The sequence below is a fragment of the Tenrec ecaudatus genome, chromosome 10, assembly GCF_050624435.1.
Source record: "Tenrec ecaudatus isolate mTenEca1 chromosome 10, mTenEca1.hap1, whole genome shotgun sequence".
Classification (NCBI taxonomy): Eukaryota; Metazoa; Chordata; class Mammalia; order Afrosoricida; family Tenrecidae; genus Tenrec; species Tenrec ecaudatus.
In genome coordinates this window covers 31,743,224-31,765,697 of record NC_134539.1, presented here as the reverse complement: position 1 = coordinate 31,765,697, position 22,474 = coordinate 31,743,224, and the positions used below count along the sequence as shown (strand labels likewise).

The window sequence follows — 22,474 nt, the reverse complement described above, 5'->3', positions numbered from 1 at the left end:
CGGCCTGGGCAGGGCGAGTCGCCGGCGGGCGGGGCCCGAAGGGCTCCTGTTGTCCCTGGGCAGGCAGCGGCCCGAGTCCGGCAGTTCAACTCGGGCTAACACCGAGGGATCTGCGGAAGCCTCCCTTCATCCCCATTTCGGCCCTGAGAGAGCTGGCGGGAGGACCTTGAGCGACTGCTAAGGGCGCACGATGCCTGAACTTTCGTCTTTGGCCCCACCCACTCATCCGTAGGAGGCCAAAGACGAATCTAAGGTATGGCAGGTGTGGCACGTGCCCTGGGCCCACTTGCAGGGGGTGCCACCGAGCAGCTTTTATTAGCCGAGTATGGCCCAACAGCTGACTCAACGGGGTAGACCTCCAGAGACGTAGCTGAGGGCGGAACGCAGCGGGGAGCACTTTCCCCAGACCCAAGTACAACGGGGCGGGTGCCCAAGGCACAGAATGACATCCCCCGGCGCCGCAAATATGAAAGGCGCCAGACTGAGTCAGCGGGACCAGACATGTCCTTGGTCAACAACTGTCTATTCATCTAGAAATGGAGGGAGGGGGAAAGGGAAATATAGAAATTGTTTGGTGGGGGGGGCAGGGGCTGGAATTGGGCGGCAGGTGGGGGGTGCGCAGTTTAGAGATTGCTCCGCCCTCATGACCCTCTCTAGGTCATGGGGTCGGACGAAGTTGAGCACCTGGGTCCCTCGGGCGTAGTTTCCAACAGGCTACAGGCTCGCTTAACCTCAGTCTCACCCTTCAGACAGTTGGACTAGTCGCTGGGGGGTGAGTGCAGCTTATTTCAGGCCGAAGGCATGTCACTGGATCCCTGCGAATCCCTTCTCCTGGCAGGGCAGGGAGATGGGCCAGATCAAGTTGCCTTTGACATTTCCAAACCCCTGGGAACTGCAACCTACAAAGGACTCTGCTTGGAATGGCATGGCTCTTCCCCTCCCACCGAGCTAAGGGTTGGCAGCCAGGACTGAGGTGGAAGCGTGGAGTGGAGAGAGAAAGGAGCACACCCCACATTAGCCTGTAGTTGGTCAGATGGTGGAGGTGGCAGATGACAGGGGTCTCTAACACCATAGGTCACATGGGAACCACAGAGCTCCTTGCCAATGTCCCCCCTCTAAATACCTTGCCAGATTTCTTAGTACCCAATGCTATTAAAATTGCCCCTTTTCCTCCCCTAAGAGGCCTTCCTGCTCTGCCTGGAGCAAGTAGTAATACCAAGCTCTAGGGACGACTGGCCTAGCCCTGTCCAGGCCCACCTGAGGAAAGCCTGCCCCACCATCTCTTGGCCACAGAGCATTCAGACAGGCGGATCCCACCGTTTCTCCCGTCTCAAACTTGGGCTGTGTGGATGGAGGGTTGGCAGGAGCTGAGGGTTTTGGACTCAGGCAACCTTGTTATGGGAGTGACTTCCGACGAGTCCCTTTTCCTATTAGGGTCACTATTTCTATTTTCTCTTCTGTAAAACGGGCATTGTAGCTACTGGTCACCCAGCATTGTTGGATGCTGCTGTGGCATTCGAGTGTCTGTGAGCAGCAGGTGCCCAGGCCTGGGACCCCCTGCCCTTCATCAAAGAACCTTAGAATCCTAGAAAGTTAAGATTCTGAGAACCTAAGTGTTGGGAAGGGAGCAAAGTGGCCTCTTCCAAGGGCCAAGAGATGGGCTAACTTAACAGGAATGTTTTGAGGATCTGTGCCTAGAATGAGGGATTTTTTTTTTTAAAGGAATGAACACAAAGGCACAACAGGCCTGGCCTGGGCTGCCCAAGACTGTCCCTGGGTTTTGCTCCGCTTAAGAGCATCAGGGAAAGGCCACTGCATGCACGTTCCTTCAGGGCGTCTCTAGCCTGTACCTACAGGAAGTGGTGTCCATTGTGAGCTGGGGAGGTAAGCTAAGTTCTGCAGGTCACTGTGCTGACCAGCTAGCTGTTCCAGACCAGCTGGGGCTGACCAGTTTGGGAGTGAAGTCCTGAGATATCACCTTCTGAGGGAGAGAGAGGCTGGGGGTGGGGGTGAGGGTCTGTGTTCTGACTGCTGGGATTCAGGTTCTGATTTGCACTGGCATTATAGTTGGTCTCTGTGTTAGGGAGGTGAGGCTCCCGGGTAGTCCTGGCATCACCTTGGGTGGAGCTGGAGACTCGAGGCAGACACTGCCTGGCATCTAGGAGGAGTCTAATTACTGTTTGCCAGTCTCCTCCTCTCCTCCCCCCAGCTGGAGCCATGGGAGCAGGCCAGCTGGCTGGCAGTACCATGTCTGCCTGGTGCTATTGCTTTGATGGACTCTGCCCTGGGGGCTGGGACAGGAAGGGTCAGCGGCCCTGAGCCACACACCTCCCTCAAAACCTATAGTTTTCTGCAACCAGATCCAGGTGTCAGCCCCCAGTATGTGAGAGCAGGGCTGTGCCTTGGTGGGGCCTGGTTCCTAGAGAGTTGCTAGGTGAGCTGGGTGAAGTCTCAAGCAGGTGGCCTGAAGGACTTAGGTTGGGGGAGGAAGGATCTCTGTAGGCACAGGACAGGCCTGGCGGGATATGGAGTTAGATGGGCCGCTGAGACCGTGCAAGTCTTGAGCTTCACACCCAAGGCTTTATGCTTCCGGACCTGTGGAGCTGGGGCACAGGGGGATCTGACTAGTTCTTCAGAAGGATCACATGGTTTCTGGGACCAGGAGGTTCTGGAGGGGAGAAACTAGGGACAGGAAGACCTACTGGGAGAGGTGTTCCAATAACAAGGGAGAAGCAGCAGTGCCCACACTGGAGCAGGGGCAGCAGGGCAGCCAGTGGGTGAGTGGTGGGTGAGAAAGACAGGAGGCAGCCAGCCCACAATTGTCTTGCTTGGAGCAGAGCAGGGAGGTAGTGGACTTGGTGACATATGATAGCAGGGTGGAGGGGAAGGCCACCTCCAGCCTTCACATCCGAAACCAACCCTTCCTCCCACAAACCAGGCCCCAGCACTGAGCCTGGCTTTGGGGCATCTCCTCTGTTCTCCTGATTTAATCTGTTAAAGACCCCTGTGTGGGACGTCAGGGCGAGCAGACTCATTCTGTGACCCTGGACAACCCCTGACTCTCTGTGGGTACATTTTCCCAGCAGGAAAATAGGAATGTGGGCTGCCTGTCCTCTCCACATTCACAAAATCCTCAGCAGCATTGGGAGAAAGGGTTGGCAGGACACATAGAAAGTCGACCCAGAAAGCCATACTTTGGTCATGCTGGTCACTTGCCCTTGATCAAGCCCTTAGGTCCCAGTACTTCCCTTGCCTCCCTCCTCCCCCTCCTTTCTTGCTACAGTGAGTGGGAAAACTATGGCATTAAGACAGCTCGGTTTCATCTCTCTCCCCCTTCTAGACTCCCGAAGGCCAGGTTCCGATGTGCTTGGAGGGATGGCTCCACTGTCCCATCCTGCTTTAGCTTGCAGCTGATCACTGAGTCTCTCGGGAGACACACCAGGCCTACCCCAACTGCCGCCCTGGGAGCCCCAAGACTTCCGCAGCCACCACCATGTACACCTTCTTGCCAGACAACTTCTCACCAGCCAAGCCCAAGCCGTCCAAAGAGCTGAGGCCGCTTCTGGGCTCTGCGGTCCTGGGCCTGCTGCTGGTACTGGCTGCGGTGGTGGCCTGGTGCTACTACAGCGTGTCTCTACGCAAGGCCGAACGGCTGAGGGCGGGGCTGCTGGACCTCAACCAAGGCGGCTTCTCCATCCGCAACCAGAAGGGTGAGCAGGTTTTCCGCCTGGCCTTCCGCTCGGGCGCCTTAGACCTGGACTCCTGCAGCCGCGAGGGCGCAGTGCTCGGCTGTTCGCGCACGGCCGATGGCCGCCCGCTGCACTTCTTCATCCAGACGGTCCGGCCCAAGGACACGGTGCTGTGCTACCGCGTTCGCTGGGAGGAGGCGACGGCCGGGCGCGCGGTGGAGCACGCCATGTTCCTGGGCGACTGGGCGGCCCACTGGTACGGCGGGGCCGAGATGAGGACGCAGCACTGGCCCATCCGCCTGGAGGGCCAGCAGGAACCCCAGCCCTTCGTCACCAGCGACGTCTACTCCTCCAACGCCGCGTTCGGGGGGATCCTCGAGCGCTACTGGCTGTCCTCGCGCGCGGCCGCCATCAAAGTCAATGACTCGGTGCCCTTCCACCTGGGCTGGAACAGCACGGAGCGCTCGCTGCGGCTGCAGGCGCGCTACCACGACACGCCCTACAAAGCGCCCGCCGGCCGGCCCGCGGCGCCCGAGCTCAGCTACCGCGTGTGCGTGGGCTCGGACGTCACGTCCATCCACAAGTACATGGTGCGGCGCTACTTCAACAAGCCGTCGCGGGTGCCGGCGCCCGAGGCCTTCCGCGACCCCATCTGGTCCACGTGGGCGCTGTACGGGCGCGCCGTCAACCAGACCAAGGTGCTGCAGTTCGCGCAGCAGATCCGCCAGCACCGCTTCAACAGCAGCCACCTGGAGATCGACGACATGTACACGCCGGCCTACGGCGACTTCGACTTCGACGAGGCCAAGTTCCCCAATGCCAGCGACCTGTTCCGCCGCCTGGGCGAGGCGGGCTTCCGCGTCACGCTCTGGGTGCACCCGTTCGTCAACTACAACTCGTCGAGCTTCGGCGAGGGCGTGGAGCGCGAGCTGTTCGTGCGCGAGCCCACCGGGCGGCTGCCGGCGCTCGTGCGCTGGTGGAACGGCATCGGCGCCGTGCTCGACTTCACGCGGCCCGAGGCGCGCGACTGGTTCCAGGCGCACCTGCGGCGGCTGCGCGCGCGCTACGCGGTGGCCTCCTTCAAGTTCGACGCGGGCGAGGTCAGCTACCTGCCGCGCGACTTCAGCACCTTCCGGCCGCTGGCCGACCCGAGCGTGTGGAGCCGGCGCTACACGGAGATGGCGCTGCCCTTCTTCGCGCTGGCCGAGGTGCGCGTGGGCTACCAGTCGCAGAACATCTCGTGCTTCTTCCGCCTGGTGGACCGCGACTCGGTGTGGGGCTACGACCTGGGCCTGCGCTCGCTCATCCCCGCCGTGCTCACCGTCAGCATGCTGGGCTACCCGTTCATCCTGCCCGACATGGTGGGCGGCAACGCCGTGCCCGAGCGCACGGCCGGCGACGGCGACGTGCCCGAGCGCGAGCTCTACGTGCGCTGGCTCGAGGTGGCCGCCTTCATGCCGGCCATGCAGTTCTCCATCCCGCCGTGGCGCTACGACGCCGAGGTGGTGGCCATCGCGCACAAGTTCGCCGCGCTGCGGGCCTCGCTCCTGGCGCCGCTCTTGCTGGAGCTGGCGGGCGAGGTCACGGACACCGGCGACCCCATCGTGCGCCCGCTCTGGTGGATCGCGCCCGGTGACGAGACGGCGCACCGCATCGACTCCCAGTTCCTGATCGGGGACACGCTGCTGGTGGCGCCCGTGCTGGAGCCCGGCAAGCAGGAGCGCGACGTCTACCTGCCCGCCGGCAAGTGGCGCAGCTACAAGGGCGAGCTGTTCGACAAGACGCCGGTGCTGCTCACCGACTACCCTGTCGACCTGGACGAGGTCGCCTACTTCACCTGGGCATCCTAAGCCATCCCATGCCCACAGCGAAGCCAGGCCTTCCGCCAGCTCCTCCCCTCCGTCACACTTCCTCTGTGTACTCCCAGCAAGTCCCCACCTTTGTGCCACCCTCTAAGTGGGGGCCGACACCTCCTGTCCTCAGGCCAGCTCGTGTGGGTCTGGGGAGAAGCCGCTGAAGAAGACGCCCACCCAGACACAGTCGCAAACCCTGCTTTCTGCTCCACATTCCTTCCTAGAGTGGGAGCGAGCTCAGAGAAAGGCCAGCTCGCTTCCTGTCACACGTGGTTGGGTTTCAAAAGCACAAAGAGAAAATGTCTTTCTCTCCCTTGGCCCAAGTGGCCACCTTTGTCCTTCTGAAGGGGGGGGGGGGGGGCTTGAGCCCCTCTATTGGGCGTTACCCTGCTACACTTAAGGGCACATTCTTGGAGTAGAGCTCTGTCCCTGTCTCCACTGAACTCTGACAGACCTGGCCCTGCCCCAGCTGGGAAGAATGCATGGAGGTGCTTGGCCAGCTGACATGGAGGTGACAGGTCCCTGCCAGGGCAGAGCCGAGCCATCTAGCCGCCCCCTTACTGAAGCCTTCCCTACCACCACACTAACCCATGTGTGTTTTTGCATGTAGGCATAGACTTGGTGCCTTAAGAACTCTGTGTGTGTGGGGTGTGTGTGTGTGTGTGAGAGAGAGAGAGAGAGAGAGGAGAGAAGAGAGAATGTGTCACTGGATTTACGCCGAGAACACATCGCAAGCTGGATAAGACAGAGAGCAAATTTGAGTTTAGAGTCTTGAGTTCAACCCCTACCCAGGGGGAGATAGGACTGGAGGAGGAAATAAACAGCCCTTTCAAGATTCCAAAGTTGCCGCTGCCTCTGCCCTGTTGCCAGGGGCATGCCCAGCAGGGAAGGAGGCTCTCACTCTGGTGGCCGTGTGCTGCAGTCCCTAGCTGCCTGCACCCCACCCACATGCAGGGTGAGGATCGCATCTCGGCCACTTTCTGTTTTTCAGAGGAGCGACCTCAGTTAGGATAGTTGGGTTTTTGCTGACTTTGCTGCATATGAGGAAGAAATGACCGGAGGGAGATGTAGCACCTCTCAACAGCCTGACAGCAGGATGGCCCCCACCTCCTGAAGTAAGTGTCACTTACCCACCCCTACAAGCTGCCCGTTGTTTCCAGTGTGGCAAATGCCTCCTGATGGAAGTTTTGAAGCACTCAAGGATGCCCGCCTTGAGTGTGTATTTACCACTCCTCCACCAGCTGTGCATCCTTGAATACGCTGCTTAGCCTCTCTGAGCCTCGGTTTCCTCATCCCCGAAGGGATGATAATAACTCCTACCTCCCGTGTTGTGAGAGTTAAAAGCACAAATGTCTGTAAAGTGCCTGGCACTAAGTAGGTGCTGAATAAAAGGTAGCTATTGTCATGCTATTTTTTGTTTCCTTGTTTTAAAACCAGAAGGATTCTTCAAAGCAGAGGATTCTCCCTGAGCCAGGGGTCCTTCATTTCTAAAGTGGGCTTCCTAGAATTCATTATGACAGGTTGACAAAGTTTGATGTGTAGTGAGTGCTCACTAAGCGCTATCTCCGATTAGCTCAGGGTAGACAAACAAGGACAGGGCAGCTCTGCCTAGTGCCATCCTGCCCAGTATGATAGCCCCTTAGCCACATATGGCTTTGTAGCTTCTTTAATTTTGACATGAATGAAAATTAAAATCCATTTCCTCAGGCTCCTTAATCCGTAGGTTAAGTGCTTAAAAGCCACCCGTGCCTAGTGGCTGCCCACTGGACAGCATAAATGACATTGTAAAATAGTCCATACTTAATAGAAAGTTCTAGTGGACAGCCCTAGATCAAGGAGTGGATGGTGCTAGAGATGTCACGGGAGGGAGAAGGCACTGTGGAGGAGAACGAGAAACTTTCAGGAGGGCACCGAAAGCAGGCAGAGGCTCTTACAGCCTCTATGGGCTACAGGGAACACTGCCCTCCAGGCCTGCTGAGCACGCCATGGACTGGAGCAGCGCCAAAGATGGGGGGCTCTGTCTAGCCAAATCCAGCACATTGGCTATATCAGGGTCCTACACAACACACACATGTATGTGTGTACATATGGAGGCCTGGTAGTGCTGTAGGTTAGGCATTAGTCTGCTGACTACAAGGTGGGCAGTCAAACCTACCAGCTGCTCCAAGGGAGAAAGATGAGACTGTCTGCTCCCATAAAGAAGTCTCAAAAACCCTCCATAGGGTTGCTGTGAGTTGCAATCGACTCGATGGCAGAGAGTTTGTTTATTTTTTAATATGTACATAAAACCCAGAGTAGCCTTCGTGGCATGGCAGGTTACACATTAGGCTGTTAACCACAAGGTCAGTAGTTCAAGACCACCAACTGCTCCATATGAAAAAGATGAAGATTTCTACTCCCATAGAAGTTTATAGTCTCGGAAACCCACAATGCCACACTACCCTCAATGGCAGTAAGAGTTTATATAAATCTCACTTCCCTTGAGTTGGTTGCAACTCATAGCTCTTCTGTAAGACCGAGTGGAACTGCCCCAGAGGGTTCCCAAGGCTGTAATCTTTATGGAAGCTGACTGCCACATCTTTCTCCCACAGAGCTGCTATATATATATATATATATATATATATATTTGTGTGTTTTATGTCAAGGATAAGCTTACATAATTATGGGCTCAATTGGAACCTGGGTGTCCTGCTTCTAAGGGTCTAGAGCAGTGGTTCTCAACCAGTGGGTCACAACCCCCTTGAGGGTCAAACAACCCTTTTACAGGGGTCTCCTGATTCATAACAGCAGCAAAATTACAGTTATGAATTAGCAACAAAAATAATTTTATGGTTTGGGGTCAGCACAACATGAGGAACTGTATGAAAGGGTCGTGCATTAGGAAGGTTGAGAACCACTGGACTAGAGTCTCAGACACAGCATCCTACCATCTTTTAACAGAATGGCCCAACCCCCACCTGACCTGTACACCACCCATCCAGGCCACAGGTCAGCAGGCAAAATGTCTTCTTAGGGAAACCTTGGTTCCGTTTTTATGGTCTTCCAATTTACTGGCCGAAGACCATTATCAAGGTTAGCAAGGATGGTTTCCTTCACTTAAAGTCAATTAATTATATATAGTAACTACAGCTATAAAATATATTCACAGCAGTACCTATATTTGTGTTTGTTGAAAAACTGGTGGTTGGGCTGCTAACTCTAAAGTCAATAGTTCTAATCCCCCAGCAGCTCTGTGGGAGAAAGACGAGACTGTCTGCTCTCAAAGATTTGCAGTCTTAGAAACCCTGGGAGAAGTTCTACTCTGCCCTATAGGGTTATTATGTCATAATCAACTCATTGGAAAGGAGTGGGTTGGGATCCTTAGGGGTGCAGGGGTGAAAGCCCTTGCTGCTGATCAAATGGTTGATGATTCAAATCCACCAGCTTCTCCATGGTGAATAGTGTGGCCACTGGCTTCCATCAGGATTGTGACACTTAACAACCCTAAAGGACAGCAGAGAATTGCCCCCATAGGGGCAATTACCCATACGGGCAATTCTCTGCTGTCCTTCAGGGTTTCTGAATGTCACAATCAACTCAACAACAGGGAGTTTGATTTTTGTCTTTATAGCCTCATCTTGTGGACACATAAAACTAGCCAACACAATGACTCTTGGCTTGGGACCTGGTTTCTCATTTGACCTCATTAGCCTCAGAGGTATAGATGAGTACACTGAGATTGTGGGAGAAGAGGTCGTGGAGAAAAGAAGTGACCCAGGCTCAATTGGAACCTGAGTGTCCTGCTTCTAAAGGTCTAGAGCAGCAGTTCTCAACCTGTGGGTTGTGACCCCGTTGAGGGTCAAATGACCCTTTCACAGGGGTTGCCAGATTCATAACAGTAGCAAAATGATAGTTATGAAGTAGCAATGAAAATAATTTTATGGTCGGAGTCACCACAACATGAGGAACTATATGAAAGGGTCGCGGCATTAGGAAGGTTGAGAACCACTGCTCTAGAGTCTTAGACCCAGCACTCCATCTTTCAATTGCATGGCCCAGCCCCAGCCCTGCCTGTGTACTGCCAAGAATGGAAAGCCAGTTAAGGTGGGTTTCTGGAACTACCACCGAATGGGCCCAATTCCAGCCCAAGAAGTGTTCTACTCCAATTCCACTCGCACACGATGCTCAGAGGTTCATGGAGATTCGATGGGTAGAAATCATGAGAAAAAGTTACATCTTGAAGATGCTGGAAGGTACCTCAGCCCTTATGCTCAGGACTCCAGGGACTCTGGGTCCCTTCCAGCTATGGTCAGGACCCCGCCCGTGCCAGGCCTTCTCCTGCATTCCAAGGTAGCTGTCTGTTCTGTCGTTTGCTACACTCTCTCTTATTTCCCTGTCTTCTCCCATAGATAGCACACTTTACTTACAGCTACTGAGTCCGGTCATCTTTGTAATGGCCACGCAGAACTCCCAAGGCTCGTGATTAAAGGGTTTGTTGAAGGAAGTTTAGCAGGCCACGTGCAGGGAGAAATGCTGGGGATGTAGTTATTCAGTCAGGACGTAGTACAGTTCTTTCAGGGCCGATGGTAAGTGGCCACAGGGCATGCCACTCGGCTGTCAACCCACCGGCACTCAGCTTCAGCTCCATGGGTCAGTGAACCCAGGTCCCTGAATTAAGCGCCCAGAGGCACCCCACTTCACAAGCCAGTCTCTTGCCCTACAACACTCAGCTCTACTTGCTCTGTGGATTGGGAAGCCCACCCTCTGGCTCCTGCTCTGGCTCCTAGTTCTGCTGCTGCTGCTGCTGCTCCTTGCAGCTCCTCTGAGGTCACAGTTGTCTTAAGGATCAAGGAGGTTCACTACACAGGGATCTCGGGGTCCCAAGGTCGGCTCTTGCCCAGAGGACGCATTCCACTCCCGGCCCTTGCTGGAAGTAAAATCTCCCCTCCGGCTTTACAGAAGGCTCGTCTTATACCCAGCGGGATAGCGATCCAATGACGCCTGCTAACAAGTACTCCCAGGTGAATCCCATCATGTCTTCCCTCGCCTTCTTCCCCAGACCCACACAGGAAAATGTCGTTTGTTTGGTGGGGCTATGGAGACCTCAACTACAACACAGAAAGGTAGAAAGATTAGAGGAAAAGGGGATGTTTCCATCCCAATGCCTAGCACAAAAATTAGCTGGGCATGCCTCAACAAAAGGGTTGGAAAGAAATCAGGCTCACATTAGACTCCTATGGGGCTGATCCAAAGCTGGGCATTCGCCGACCAAGGTTGCCTAGGCCAAGGTGAAGGTCAGTCAACCTGGGCACAGTGCTAGACACCAGCAACATTGTGTCACACATGCACCTGAACTCAGCCACTAAGAATGACCGTCCCCTCCGGCCCCCCACCCCCACCCCACATCCCCAAGTGGGGCTAGGAGGGGATCAATAGCACAGACTGAAGGCAGGGCTTGCTTTCTCAGGTGTTCTTTTGCAGGTTGCGGGGCGGGCTCTCCCCCATGTGCACAGTGACACACACACACACGCACACGCATGCACCCATGCATGCGCGCGCCCTCGCTTCCTTTTTCGGTGCCGGAGTTCCTCTTTCGATCCTGTGGACTCCACTTTCTGCCATTTTTCGCGCTCCCCTGAGTGGCCATCTTCAGTCGCAAACTCTGGCGCGGTCCCCCGTGAGCAGGCCTAGATACCATGAACTTTCTGAGACGGCGATACCGGAAACTCCCCTCCCCCTCATAAAAGTTACTTGGCTTTACAAAAGTGCTCCTGCCATGTGAATGCTTTCAGCGTTGGGAAGCAAGAACGGAGGGGAAGCATCCAGAAACCTAACAGAGCCGCCGCATAAAATAATTCACTGCCCCAAACTCTCTGGATCCAAGGCCTCCTTTTTTGAGGCTTATTGTGGCCAGAATTCATCAGCCTCCCCAACACTCCTGGTCTGAGGGATGATACAGAGGGGCTCATAGAAAGAAAACCTGGCACTGATGTATAGCACCCCTGTCTTATAACTGTGCTCCCCAAAGTCTGTCTCAATTTCCCTTCCAACACCTTCTGAATGAGTTTCGCCCGGAGATAGGGGTTTTCTTGTCAGGTCTTTGGCCATGTTCCCCCAGACTGGTTCTGGCTCTAGATAAGACTTCTTTCGTGGACTGTCCCTTACCAAGCTTTCTGATTCCTTCTCCCTTCCCAAATACTAGCCCAACATCCCACCTCTCCATCCCTGCCCACTGCCCCATGGTAGACCTTACCACTTCCAGTCTGACCCGGTGAGGTGGCCTCACGCTCCCTGCTCTGGGCCTCTTCTATCCTGTCCACATAACAGCCAAGAAAATCTTTCTAAAAGTCCTACTCATGTCATGTAAAAAAAACCAAGCTGTGACACCCAAGGCCTTTTAGATCTGAGTCCATTTTTCACCTCTCTCTCTGTTTTACACACACACACACACACACACACACACACACACACACATTATGAAAAACATTAATAGAAAACACCACCATCTGCTCTGGGCACAGCTGCCCAATCTTTCGCTGCCTGCGACCAGGACTGCCCAGCCCCAGCCCAGAAGGAGGGACCTGTGGCTTCCTTCCCTGCCATTGTCCAGCTCAGTGGGGGTCTGCTGAGACCTACCATTTCTTGCACATACTTTAGTTCCCAGAGAACAACCCGTTACTTAGGGTGAGTCATTTACTTTATCAGGCCTGAAGATCCTTCCAGCAGCTTGAGGGGGAGAGAGAATTGTTGGCCACCCTGAGTATGGGGGAGGGATGAAGAATGACAGGAAGGGAAGAGGCCCAGTCCCGGGAGTGCCTGGTTTGGCAAAAGGGAATGGGCAGAGGCTGTGTTTCTGAGCTCTGCGTTTGTTCCTATTTTGTGTTGCTTTCCTAGCTCCATTTCCCCTCCACAGGAAGTCCAGTTGAGAACTTCCTGTTACAGAATCGCAGGCAGAGGTGAAATGCTGACAGAGAGCACTGGGCATCTATAGCGCAGCCTTAAAGGGGCAGCAGCAGGGACAGGCACTGCCCTCTGGGCCTTTTTCTAGAAAAGAAAGAACCAAAACTAACACCAAATTCACTGCCATACAGGCGATTCCAGCTCAGAGGATAGCCTAGAGGGACCTCTTTGCATTTCCAAGACTTTAAGTCTTTACAGGAATAAACAGCCTCAACTTGTCTCCATAGAGCCACTGGTAGGTTCAAACTGCTGACCTTGGGGAAAGCAGCTCAGTTTGTAGCCACTAAGTCCCCACGTTGGCTCAGAGGTTGGACCATTAGAGAGGTCAGCCTCTGTTCTGCAAACATGGGACTTCATACCTACAAGGAGGTGAGGCCCAACCTACCTGAAGTCTTTAAGGCTTCCTGAGCCTTAGACTATTGTAGAAAAACTCTCTGAACCCCTGGACTCTGACCACAAACTTCATTTTGGGGGTCAATTCAGTCAACAGTGCCTACTGTTGGAGTATAAGGTATTGCTTTCAGGCTTAAGAGAGCATTTTGGTTCTCTACGGAATCACATCTGAAAGCAAAGAGGTGGCCATTTGTTTCCAAGCACGTTCACTGACTCTCACGCGTTTGCCCAGCGGCCTTCTACACGGGAGTCCTGGAGAGGCAGTGAGTTTACTCATTGGGCTGCTCACCACAAGGCCAGTGGTTTGAACCCACTAGCCGCTCCTCGGGAGAAAGATGACGCTTTCTACACCTTTAAAGATAGACAGTCTTGGAATCTCAGTGGCCCTATTCTGTCCTATAGGGTCACTATGAGTTAGGTTTTTGCCTTCCACATCACCCAGCCCACCCCACTGAAGTCAGAAGAGGTGCCTAACTTCTTACTCACTCATCTCCATGCCTGCAGCATTATAAGATATATCCCCCCAAAAATAGAATAAAACAAACAAATAAATCAAGATATGTTGGCCAATTTCTAAACTTTCCAGTTTTTGAGGGCCAGACCCCAGTGAGACAGGTGCTTTCTGGCCCACAAGATCATAGACTACTTTGGACATTTGCTTCTTTTTCTCTCCCCAGGGCCTACAATCAGCCTCTCAGTTGTACCCGGCTCAAGATCTACTCCCATGCACACCCCTAGTGTTCCCGGGCGTAGCCACTCTGGCCCCAGCTTGAGCCACTGACCACTGGCCAATTCTATCTGAAGCCCACATGCTCCGAGCTAGGGCTTCATGAGTCCTGTGAGGGGCTGGGACACTCGGAGTCTACCTTTAAACAGGATTCTACAAAATATTCCATAAACATTTCTTAGAAAAATCCAGAGCATAAATCACTTTCTATTTTATTAATAGAAAAAAGTGACACGTGGTAAGATTTTAAACAATGTAGAAACCGTCACAATCACTTGATATACTTGGAATGTGTAATATACTTGATATACAGGTATGCTTTAATTATTATCACTTCTGATTTGGTCTACTTCTAGTTTTAACACACAAAAGTTCAGTAAAACAATCCTCCCTGGGGTGCAGGGAAGGTGGGGTGGAGAGGGGGAACTAATTACTAGGATCTACCTATAAACCCCTCTCTGGGGGACAGACAACAGAAAAGTGGGTGAAGGAAGACATCAGACAGTGTAAGACATAACAAAATAACAATCACTTATAAATTATCAAAGGTTCATGAGGGAGAGGTAAGAGGGAGGGAGGGGGGAAATGAGGAGCCGATACCAAGGGCTCAAGTAGAAAGCAAACGTTTTGAGAAAGATGATGGCAACAAATGTACAAATGTGCTTGACACAATGGATGTATGTGTGGATTGAGATAAGAGTTGTACGAGCCCCCAATAAAATGATTTTTGAAAATAATTAAATAAAATGTACACATCATGCTAAAAAACAATCCTCCCTGTGCCTTTGTCTTAGAGAGAAAAACCTTCCAGGAGGCTGTCAGCTAAAGTAGCAGGGGGAGGATTTTCACAAATTCTCTCCTCCATAGAAGCAATGAGGCCACTGGTAAAAATGACTTCTTTAGATCTCTAAAAATTAATCAAAGGCTTGGCACAATCCAGGGCGCGCTGATTTAATAAAAGCAGCGAGTCTCCACAAGAGTAGCAAGCTGGGTGGTCTTTGAACTTGCTTTATGCCCATCCTCTCCTCTTCAGTGCCATGTTCACTTTGAAAGCCCCACAGCCTGCAGCCACAGGGAAACTAGCAGCCTAGGTTGGCCACCCAAGGGGAAAGAGCAGGGGTCTGGACTCAGGGTGGCCATGGCGCAGAGTAGAGCTGCTTCCCACTGAGAGACAAGAGATAAAGAGCCCTCAGTCAGAGGGAGGGAAAGAGGCCCAAGAGCTCAGGGATGCAGGGAGCAGCAGGATATCTGGAAGGGGAATCTCAGCAGCCTGGGACAATCTAATCTTAAAGCCTAAAACTCTTTTTGCTGACCTTCGCATGCATACTTCCTTGTCCCTGCCCAGGCAAGACCCAGCCCCAAAGAGAGCATGACTGGGTTTTGATTGGATATGAGATAGGGGTGCAGTCTCAGATTGGTCCATTCCTGCTCCCATGGTGCAGACAGGCCACATCCTCCACACCTGATAAAAGCCCCTAGACACAGTTTATTTTGGGGGCAACACATTCAAGTCCCCACCTGCTGTATCAGGTGCTTTTCTTCCTTTCCAAATAAACTCAGCTTTCTGCCTGCTGTGTTGAGGTCCGCGAGTCCATTCTTAGGTTCAGGAGACCAGGAGCCCCTGGCCAAGCAGAGCAGTCGCAACACCAGGGTGTTTAAAGTTGTGAACTATCGAAAGCAGAGCGCCAGTCTTAGCTTCTAAGGTGCCCCTGAGTGCAATCAAACTGCCAACCTCTCAGCTCAAGGGCTTGATCATGTTGGAGCTCCACTAAAGCCACATTCCCAGTGAACTGTCATTAGGTGACCTACCTGGTGAAGCCTAGAAGATCCCACCTACGAGGCAGTCTTTATGTGACCTGACTCGCAGCTCTCACCCTGGGTAAAAATACTCTTCCCTGGGACACTGGTCAAAAACAATTAGAGCCTTTGGGATAACTCAAGGTCATTTAAACATAACAGAGGATATTGGAATACTTAAAAGAAAATCTGAAAAAATAAATAAATAAAAGAAAACCTGGGGAATGAGAAGTCCACAGGCACTCTGCAAAGCCCAGTTACATTCCTGGGAATCTAGAAGGCACCTGCAAGGAAGGACTGTCCACAAGTTCAGAGACGAGGAGCCCCAAGTTCTCACCTCAAGCTGACTTTGAGGCCCCAGTGTGAGCAGGAAGTAAACACTAAGGAAGAATTGCATGTCACCCAACTGAGTCTTGGACGTTTGACTCCGTCACAAAAGCCCATCAGCAAAGAGTAGACAAGTGCGGAGTCTAGATGGCTCAGAAAAACCTGTCTGTCCAGTCACTTTCTGACTACTGTTAACTGAGCCCTGGCTTCAGTACCCAAACATGACAAAGAATGCGCATTTTGCAGAATTAGTTCTGAAAAGTCACTAAAAAAAAACAATAAAAACCAGCAAAAACAAAACAAAATGAAAAAAAAAACAGCAACAATTTTTGGGAAGGGGAAAAAAATCTGAATTCCAGACTTGCCATACAATATTATTTTAACTATCTAGTTTTAATAACAGATTATGAGGCCATAGTCTGACCAGAAAGGAAAAAAATATATCATCTAACCATAGACCAGAAAGGAAACAAGCAAGACATAGAGGAAGCCCAGCTGGTGGATTTACTCTAAAGACTGATTAGCAATTTTCAATATGTTCGAAGAAGAAAAGAAAACCACACTTGGGACCGAACGAAAGGTATGAGAAAAATGTCTTACCAGTAGAAAATAGCAATAAGGAGAAAGTATTAAAAATAAATTCTTGAAAAAAGATAAATTCTTAAAAAGTACAATAGCAGGAAAATTCATTAGAGGGGATCAACAATAGATTTGAGCAAGCAGAAGAAAGAATAGACAAATTCAAGATAAATGAGCAGAGGTTTATCTAGTCTGAGAACTTTTTTTGAAGCAGAAGAAAAATAAATAGCATCTCAGACATTTATGAAGCACCATCATGTACACAGGCATACACCTAATGGGCGTCTCCAGAATGAGGGGACAGAGAGGAAAAGGGAGAAAAAATATTTGAAGAAATAATCTCTGAAAATTTTCAAAGTTTCTCATGAAAAATCAATCTACATCTAAGATGGTCAACACTGTCCGATCCCATAAAATTTGCCGGGTCCGAAATCCCTGGGGCACAATTCTGCTCAGTCCTATTTGGTCCTGGTGAGTCAGAATCCACTCAATAGCAGTGGAGTGGTGGAAGAAGCTCAACAAATTTCAGGTTGGATAACCGCAATGAGATACAATGTGTACACATTATAATTGAATTGTTGAAAGCCATAGACATGGAAAGAATCTTGAAAACAGCAAAGGAGAAGCAACTCAGCACATAAAGAGATCATCAAAACAAAGTTGATTTTTCATCAGGACCCAGAGAGGCCAGAAGACAGTGGAATAATATGTGGGGAAAGAAACAATCCTTCAGAAATGAAGAAATAAAGATTTTGCTAGGTTAAAAAAAACCTTTCCCTATGAGAAATGCTAAAGAGGTCTTTCAAGTTGAAGTGAAATCACACTAAACAAAAAAACAAACAAGCACAAACAAAAATAAAGAGTAGCTACATAGTTTAAATAGGAGTACAAAAGACTGTTTTGTTTGCAACTCTCATTGCATGGACTAATGACACCCCTGCTTTCAATGTGTCTTTGACTTATAGTTCTTTCTCTTCCACCTAATTGTAAAGGTGATCACCATAAGCCGTTGTCATAAATCTGTGTTGTTGCAGTGCATGTTTCTGTCAGTCGCTGTCAAGTCAAGCAAATTATGGAAATGCCAAAAATTAGAGCAGAAATAAATAAAATAGAAAAATAATAGAGAAGATCAGTAAAATAAAAATATCAACAAAATTGGCAAACCTTTAGCCATATGGATCAAGATAAAAAGAAAGATGATTTAATTTGCTAAAATCAGGAATATAAAAGAAAACATAGAAATAAATTTTACATCACAGAAATATTTACATCACAGACATAAATAAGATTATAAGGCAATACTATGCATAATTATATGTTAAGAAGCTAAATAATCTAGATGATATTGACTAATCACTAGAAATAGAAAAACTACCAAAAGCTGGCACAAGAACTAGAGAATCTGAATAGATATATAATAAATATACAGATTGAATTTGTAATCACAAAACTTGCCATAAAGAAAAACCCAGTGTCATGGGCTTTCCTGATGATTTCTATAAAACATTTCAAGAATTATACCAATATATTACACATCCTTCCCCCCCAAAAAAAATAGAATGGACTAGTTCCCATATCGTTCTACGTGGTCACTGTATTAGAGATTAAATTCTGAGCACCCTGGTTTGCAAAAGGGTGTAGAAGGCAGTGGCTGCCCCAAATCCATTTGTAGTGTCCCACAAAGATTACACCTCCATTGAATGCTTTCTGACCAAGGAAGTAGGTGAGCATAGCTTTCGGCAGAATGCCTTGGAGAGTGGATTGCCTCCTCTACTCTGGCCAGCACAGGAAGGGGCAGTCTCTCCCTTAGGGACTAGCCTAGTGTGTGTCCTTGACGAGGTCACCATCCTGGGGGTGGTAGGAAGGGTCACTTAGTCATGAGTCGTGTCCTATCAGTTTGGCCCTGGCTGCCTTGGTTAGAAGGCCCTGAACCAATCTGTACGCTCCTCTAACACTATACGTGCCCCAAACATAAGGAAAATCCTAATGTGGGAGTTTTAACCCATAAAAAAGAAATCTGGGCACTACTTCACCTCATGTACTTCCTCACTCCCTGAAAGCACCGCCCCTCCCACCCCGCTTCTTCCTTTACCAATGACTGTCTGCACTATTCTGCTTCTGTGACCTTGCTCTCACAGACTAAGGATAAAAGCTATGTTCTCCCACCATTCGGGGCCCAGATCTTCTGGAACACTAGCTCCTTTGGGTTGCCAGCTAATACAGTTTTCCTTTTTCAAGTTGTCCAAGAGTGCCGCTTGGTCATTCCTGAGTCATGCTTTTGCCGTTAGACAACTATGGTCCTGTCCCTGCTTCTGTAGTTCTTCCTGTTACTGTGATGTGATGTATTGATATGCCACCAATTGTGCTTCACCACCCACACTCTCTGTATCTCACATCTCAACTGTGAACCCTTGGACACTATTTAAACCTCCTGTTGGTGGTCTCCCTCATCTGGATGATGTGTCTTTATCTCTTTTAAGACTTAATAATGTTCTCTTTAAATTATATTAAAAATGGGGTCTCTTTTGTACCCTTAAACATCACTATGACCCTGATTCAGGGAAATACATGTTAAGGAGAGAAAACCAGCAAATGTAGACATGAAAATCTTCAACCAAACACTAGAAAACCAAATCTAGCAATGGATGAAAAGGATTTTATACATCAAGAGCAAATGGGATTTAAGCCAGGAACGCAAAGTTGGTTCCGTGAACAAAAATAAACCAATTTGCCTTCTCTGTATTTCTCCACCATCCTGAGCATGGTGGTTTTCCATCTTCACAATGTCTTCTCATAACACTTTCAGGATCAAGAGATTGCTGGTTAGGAAACAAAAGCAGAATCAGCCCATTCCTCAATGGATTCTAAAGAAAACTGGTAATAAGATCAGGTATAATTCCACGAGAAGACATTGGAGAAGAACCAAACTGGGTATGTAAGGAGCCCCTGCCATAGGCTGGCACACACAGCCACATTTACCCAGCCTCACTAGTGGTCTGTCGCTCTGAATTTAAGACTTTGCCACCATCTGATCAATTGACTGTGTATTGGCAAATATCTGTTTTCTTCCTTGGTGTTTTGGCTTTTGCATCAAAAGTTTAACAATAAATAATGTAAGGCCATAAAAAAATCAACCAATGTAGCATGCCATATTAATAGAACAAAAGACAAAAATCACATGAGCATCTCAATATACAGAGGAATTTGACAAAATCCAGCACCCTTTGACACTTAAAGATACTCACCAAACTTCAAACTGAAGGAAACTTGCTCAACTGGGAAAAGGTAGTTTTGAAAAGCACACAAAGACATTCCTGGGGCAGTGGGTGGGGTGAATTGGGAGTGATTGCTAATGGTTATGGGGCTTCTTTTTGAGGTGATGAGAAGCTTCTGGAATTAGACCATGATGGTGAAAGTTACTAAAAATTAAATTATACTCTTTGAAGGGTTGAATTTTATAATACGTGAATTACAACAGTACAATCAAAAACAAAAAAAACCTTCTAGAATAAGCATAGAATTCTGGTTCTAACTATAGTGTTTGCTGAGTGATGGAGGTCACCTTTCATTATTTCCCCTTGATGGTCAACATACTCCACACCCACTGTTTGCTTTTGTCTGGGACTTAGTCCAACAGGGGAGGAAGCTTTTTCCAACCAATATTAGAGTTTACTCTTTCTTGGCCCTTCCTCTGGGCCCTTTGAAGCTTGACCTGTTAAAAGATCACATCTACTCACAATGGTCTTGCTGCCTTTGAGTACTTTCTGCTTACTTTCAAGCCAGTGTTTCTCTTAGAAGTGCCAAACCCTCCTTTCAAAATACATCTTTTAATCATGTTTAAATAGAAATGAATTAAAATGTTTTACAATTTGTAAAAATATGACCTCAGAGTATAGAAAATTTGGAAAATTGAGAAAAGCGGAAAGAAGGGGGAATGTTTTTACTCAAGGAGGCAAAATTCACATAACATATAATCAACAATTTTAGAGTATACTAAGCAGTCACTTGTGCAATATTAAGTACTCAAAAAGTACTGCACTAAATACCATCAGTTTCAGATCCCATCAGGACAAAGACTCAAGTCCCATCCAAAGAGGAGCACTCTCAGCCCTTCCCCTCTGGCCTTTGCTCTATGAATAGATCATTTCACTGAACAGCTAAGATCAAACTCATATTTACTTTTCCCCAAGTTCTCTTATTTAAAAAACTTGACTATATAGAAAAGTTGAAAGTGTAATGTAATGAACACCCACATATCAATTTAAGATTGAGCTATATAATGTGTGTATATATATATTTCCATATCTATGTACATTTCCAAATATATATATTTCCATTCTAACAAACAGAATTTTTCCCAATGGAGGAGGCTAAAATTCTGAATTCACAGTGCCAGCTCTAGAGGAAGGTTTTCTCCTTCTGTCAGTTCTGGGAGGAAGTAATCTGGTTATTTTTAAATCATTTCCTATAATAAGCAATACTCAATGAATAAATTTACACAAAACATTTTAAACTTAGAATCCGAAAACTCGAGTTTCTTGGAACACAGAAAAATTACAGCAAGGAAGAGACTGCCAGAACTTTGACCTTCCCACAGTAAGCTGAGGAGTCAGAATTTGAACACAATCTTAGAGGTCATCTGCCCCAAGGCCCTTGTTTTAATGAGTAAACTGAGGGCCAGAGCGATCCGGGTCTGCCTGAAATCACATAGCAAGGTAATGGCAGAACTGTGCAGGAATCCCAGACCATTGCACCATCCCCTCCCCCAGCCAGTACTTTTCCAGGTTTGACATCTGAAACAGATGGTATGTGAAACTGGTGGTATTTAGTGCACAACATGGTGAGTACACTAAATATTACAGAACTGGCCACTGAGTATCACTGAATTGTATACTTTAAGAAAGTTAATTGTGTGTTATGTGAATTTTTACCTGATTTAGAAAGAGAGCAATGATGTAACTGAACTAACTCCCTAGGGTACCTGATGAGTTTGAGAAGGATGAGCAGCCGTAGGGGCATAGGAACCAGAAATTCTTGTCTGAGGATCCTGGGACTGAGCACCAGGATTCTAGAAGTCATAGAAGTGACAAGGCGGGGGGGGGGATGTTTTTAAAAAGCATCTCAAGCTACAGGCAGCTCTTCCTCAGACTGTGGTCCTGCCTAGGCCCCTATCCCAAGCCAGTCTCTACTGAGAGCCCAGGAGGAATTAGGCCTTATTCCTCAGACCCCTGCAGGAAGGAACAAGAAGCAAGCCCACCTTTTTCTCCATCCCTCCTCGCCCCCTCCCTCTGGGGAGCTAATTCCAGAGCAAATGAGGCCCTCCTTCAGCTCCCATTTCTAAGTCCTCCCTTGGAGAGAGCACAGTGGAAGGGAGGATGACCATAGGGGCCACCTCTTTGCTTACTCTGGTCACATAACTCACGGAAGCCTTATGCACACCCAGAACTTGAAGGGACCACATTATAGGACCTGGGACTCAGAGCCAGAGGCCTGTCGAAATGGCAGGGATCCCAAGAGAATTCTCCTTCAGAGGGCCTAGGGCAGGAGTCGCTTCTCATTTGGGATCACTCTTGAGCAGCCTCATCTTCTGGAAACAAACCTTCAGCATGGCAGCATCTTCCTAAGCTGGCACAACTCCGTGGCCCAACCTCCAATCTTGGCATCATCAGAACAGAACGCAGGCCTGCTCACCAGGAGGGGGCATGGTGGGACCAGGTTCGTGGACTCTACAATGTTCTGGGGTCTCGAAGTTCAGGTTGAACAAGCCCAGCTGGCTGGAGACGTGATGGTGGCACAGCCTTCTTGCCTCCCATGGCCCAGTGCCATTCCACTCTCTCGCACTCCACACACTGTCAACTCCGCCTGCCAAGTGAGCAGCAAGACAACCTACAGGGCCCCCTTCACCCAGGGGCCTGGGTTTTAATGACAGCTTTGAGACCCAGCGGACTGGCTCTCAATCTCTGCAAGAGATTTGCAAGCAGTCTCTCAAAGCACTCTCCACATCAAGGCGACTGCCAGGGCTATAAAAATGAGCAGCAAAATCAGGTCCGTTTCCAGATCCCTTTGACATGTGAGGTTTTAGCTTCTTGAGAGTCCATGGCCTCTCCTTCTGCGAGCACGGAGCCCCGCCAGGCCTTGTTAGAGGCAGCTCGTCTGTGGTTTGGCACCAC

General features: G+C 49.6%; 2 protein-coding genes across 2 annotated transcripts; both read left to right on the top strand.

Moving 5' to 3' along the window:
• The first annotated feature begins 12 nt into the window (after window positions 1-12).
• On the top strand, window positions 13-7,268 carry MYORG (myogenesis regulating glycosidase). The gene is made up of 2 exons (XM_075560052.1): window positions 13-253; window positions 3,341-7,268. Exon 2 carries the CDS (start codon window positions 3,494-3,496, stop codon window positions 5,537-5,539), a length of 2,046 nt encoding a protein of 681 aa, XP_075416167.1. The 5' UTR covers window positions 13-253; window positions 3,341-3,493; the 3' UTR covers window positions 5,540-7,268.
• Window positions 7,269-19,087: 11,819 nt separating this feature from the next.
• LOC142457851 (large ribosomal subunit protein eL39-like) lies at window positions 19,088-19,243 on the top strand. Its single transcript, XM_075558953.1, has one exon. It carries the CDS (start codon window positions 19,088-19,090, stop codon window positions 19,241-19,243), a length of 156 nt encoding a protein of 51 aa, XP_075415068.1.
• Window positions 19,244-22,474: the final 3,231 nt, after the last annotated feature.